We start from the raw sequence: 4150 nt of genomic DNA on the forward strand, positions 1-4150 counted from the left end.
TCTCCTACGCAACCAACTGCATTTGTCAAAAGATGCACTCTCCCACCATGGATGACTTTACCGCTCTCAAGTGCATGCTTGCTCTACTACATCCAAGGCACTACTACCTTCGGCCTGCCCCTACATCCAAGCTCTCTCCAACTCACCGCCTATTCGGATGCAGACTAGGCGGGAGACACTCATGACCGCAAATCCCTTATAGGATTCTGCACATACCTTGTCAAAAGCTTAATCTCCTGGTGTGTAAAGAAACAAGCCACGGTCGCCAAATCGTCCACTGAAGCGGAATACAGAGCTCTCTCCTCCGCCACCTCCGATGCCATTTGGCTTCGGCGACTGTTAGTAAACATTCATGTCGAGCTGGACAAACCTACTCCAATCTATTGCGACAACACCTCCGCGATGGCACTCGCTTACAATCTGGTCTTCCACACCCGGACCAAGCATATAGAGATCGGTTATCAGTTTATTCGGCACCACATCGAGTCTGAAGCTGTTCTCATTCATCACATAAATTCAGAAGACCAACCTGCTGACATCCTCACCAAGCCCCTCTCCTCCTCCCGTTTCATTCATCTCCGGAACCAGTTGAGCATTCGTTCAACGAACCCTCAACTTGCGGGTGGCTGTGAAGACACGAGTGGTGCACCTCCTGCACACGGTCAGTGAGCCAACCGCACCATATCAGCAAAGGCGTTTTCCACTACTTGTGCACAGTGCTCAGACTGTCACCAACGGCCAGTAACGGCCCGCACTCATTACCTTACCTTTTTACTCTATATATGGTGTAACTAAGGAACTTGAAAATATAATGTGTAAGTTCATTGTTGAGCTTCTTCTTGCTTTCGCTATTTCTCTTTGCTAACCTTTTGCAGGTTCATCACCAACCATGAGCAAAGCAATTATAGGCTAGCAAAACCTAATAAAGCTTAAATACTTTAAGATCAGAACACTTGGATTGCATTAAATAAACATTCTCTTATTGTAGTTATGGGTGCCAATATAAAGAACTCTTATTTGAGATGGAAATTTCTTAAGAAAAGACTTTTTGAAGTTCCCCTGACATCAAATGGTTCAAAAAGTACATTCATGTTTATTTAAAAAAACTAGGGGTTAAAAGAAGATCAAAGACTGTTTGTGATCCTGAACTTCGGTTGGGACCGACTAAAGAGCTATTTTAGTGGCTTCTTAGCAACCTGAGGCTGAATCTGAATTTCAACTGCTGAAGAATCTAGGAGTGAACTGAGCACAGCAACAACCTCAGTTGTCAATGGCCGATGATCCCTCTCTTCTCGAAGGCACATTGCAGCGAGCTGTAACATTTTACTAACTTCTTGTATCTGAAATTCTCCATTCAGTTCTGGATCTGCCATGTCAATTGACTTCTTGGTATCCTTCGCCACGGCCTCCACCTGCTTAATTATTAGTGCATTAGTAGATGGATTCTACATGAGAAATTGAATGAATTAAGCTTTGATAATAGACACAATTCTACCAACCCAAGAAGCTAATTGATGTCCTGTATCTATGCAAATTAATTCAGAAACTCTTCTCCCTGTGATCAGCTCAAGCAACACTATTCCGAAGTTATAAACGTCCAACTTCACTGATACCAGACCCTGTTTAACATACTCTGGTGCATAAAATTTAGCTGTTCCTACCACACTGGTCATGATATGCTTCCTATCGCCCATCGGACCTAGCTTAGCAAGTTCAAAATTTGAGATCTTTGGAGTCAAATCCTCCCCAAGCATGATAGTGGATGTCTGAAGGTCCCGATGAATAACTGGGGGGGAAACCTTGTTGTGAAGGTACTCTAATCCTTTAGCCACACCTAATGCAATTTTAATTCTAGCAGTCCAATCTAATGGCTTGAAGTACGATTTGCTTTTTGCAGAAGAAGACCTGCTGAAAAGATAGTTTTTGAGAGAGTGCAATGCTGCCTTCTCCAACACTAGAAGCCTTTGGTTCTCTACCTGGCAGTAGCCAAGGAGGTTTATAATGTTTTCATGGCGCAGCTTGCTAAGCATTAGTACCTCAACAAGAAAGCCTTTGTGGTTTTGCTCTTTGTCTTCAGTTGGCTTAAATTGTTTTACAGCAACAAGCTAATCGAAAGATAGATGTGTTTGGGGGGTGTCAGTTATTTTTTACTGTAATGGTTATAAAGTGGAAAGAGAAGAAATCGAATGAAGACCTGGTTATTGAGATGGAGCGTTCCTTTGTAAATTTTTGCAAAGCATTGTTCATCTACCAAGAGATCAGGACGGAATTTTTTTGTAGCTGAACAGACTTCGGTGAAAGTGAAGATTTTTGGAGTGTTTTGTTGATAAACTGAAAATTGGATTATGGAAATATCAGTTTTGTGTGTGTAAAACGACCTTCTTTTGAAGGAAACTGAGAGAAATGAAATCAGAATTCAACCATTGAAATTGGTGCACTGGATTGAAAGGAGAAATACCTGATCCGCTGCAATTGCCACCCATGAAATCAGTAAGAGATTGCCAAGCTCTGGAAAGAATTGAAAAATGAATGGGAATGAAAACAGTGAGGAGAGTAGGCGAAAGATAGATGAGCTTTTAAGGCTATTCTTCTCTTCTCCTGTTCTATGAAGAAAGGAGCAGGGGAAGACATTGGCCGACCTTCATTGACTTTGACTCAGGATGTTGAATGGCTCCCAAAGACTTTGGTTGCTTGCTAATGAAGAAGATGATATAAGTGATTTAAAATTATTTTTTATTTTTTTCTCTTATTTTTGATTAATTAAACTAAATTATTTTTCTTTAAATCGTTCTCTTAACTCACATAATATATACAAGCTTTATTCACGTGCATTAAAATGAAAGATTATTAAATTTCACAATAAGTAATTATAATTATTAATATTTATTTACATCTATACAAAGTGCACCTGAATAAACATAAAAAATTTAAAATTAATATTAAAAAATTATAATTACTATCATTTTATTTATTTTTTTAAATAAATATTAGAAAAAACTTTTTTTATAATGAAAATTATTAATGTTCACAAATTAAATATAATATAATATTTAAATTAAACTGTCATTGTTAAATAAATTCAATTTAGATTATCCTGGCAAAATCCCACAATAAAAGGCCATAAGATAAGTGATTGAGTAAACAATGCACAGCAAAATAAATTATGAACAATTTTAAACCACTTCCTTATGATTCTCCCTTTGAAGCCATTTAGCCTCAAAGAAACCATTAACACTAGAAAAAAGAACCCATTAAAATATTTCATAAAAATACTAGAAAATAAATTTTAAATATTTCAAGTCTAAATTTATATCAAGAGCCCATATTCAATCCAGAAATAATTAAAAATTGAAATATTTAGATTTAGTTCGGGACAATTTTCTTATTGTTTCTTAAATCAATTTTTTAATGCAAAAATTAAATTTTTGAACTAAAAAGTTGCTTCAAGAAACAATAAGAAAGCCGTCACAAACTAAATCTTAATTGATAAAAATTTTCTATTCAACTTGAAAATGTGCAAACTTCCACAGGGACTCGCAAAATGTTAGATATAGATGCCATGATATATTATATTTTAGTGTCCAAGCCAAAGTTAGAAGAAGTTTGGCTAGTCATGTAGCTTATCAACGTACAGCTCCTCATGAATATTGCATACGTGCATACAATGCATATAACTTAATTCAACTCATCGCTAAAGGTTTATGGCAATTATTGTAAAATAATAGCTACTTACGTAGTAAAACTGAAGCAATTATTCAAAATTAGATAAATTTAATTAGGTTAAAAGCACAGTAGAAAAATGTTAGTTGACGTTAACAGTTTTTTTGGTTGATTGAAGATACAAAACCTATTCAACCACCGTTTTTTCTCGATATCAAAGGCTTCGTTTGGGACGACTTTTTTACTACTTCGTAAAGCGGCTTTTTAGTACAAATTTTTTATTTTTTGTACTAAAAAGTCACTTTAAGAAGTAGAAAGAAAACTGTCCCAAACGAGGCCAAAGACTGAATAATCCTGCGATGCATTGAAGCTAAAATTTTCAACAATCAATTTAAGAAAAATTATCAGTATTAATATAAATAGAACAGAACAATTTAAATTAAATATAACATGCTAATCTATCATGAATATAGCTAAATCATCAATCAAA

At 36.0% G+C, this 4150-nt stretch overlaps 1 protein-coding gene across 1 annotated transcript; it reads right to left on the bottom strand.

The window, feature by feature from the left end:
• Nucleotides 1–944: 944 nt before the first annotated feature.
• LOC110115010 (serine/threonine-protein kinase PBL27) lies at nt 945–2691 on the bottom strand. Its single transcript, XM_020848098.2, has 4 exons — nt 2459–2691; nt 2195–2331; nt 1500–2105; nt 945–1412 (listed from the first exon to the last, which is right to left on the bottom strand). Exons 1-4 carry the CDS (start codon nt 2481–2483, stop codon nt 1173–1175), a joined length of 1008 nt encoding a protein of 335 aa, XP_020703757.2. The 5' UTR covers nt 2484–2691; the 3' UTR covers nt 945–1172.
• Nucleotides 2692–4150: the final 1459 nt, after the last annotated feature.

The sequence above is a fragment of the Dendrobium catenatum genome, unplaced genomic scaffold (genome assembly GCF_001605985.2).
Source record: "Dendrobium catenatum unplaced genomic scaffold, ASM160598v2 fragScaff_scaffold_1557, whole genome shotgun sequence".
Taxonomy (NCBI): Eukaryota; Viridiplantae; Streptophyta; class Magnoliopsida; order Asparagales; family Orchidaceae; genus Dendrobium; species Dendrobium catenatum.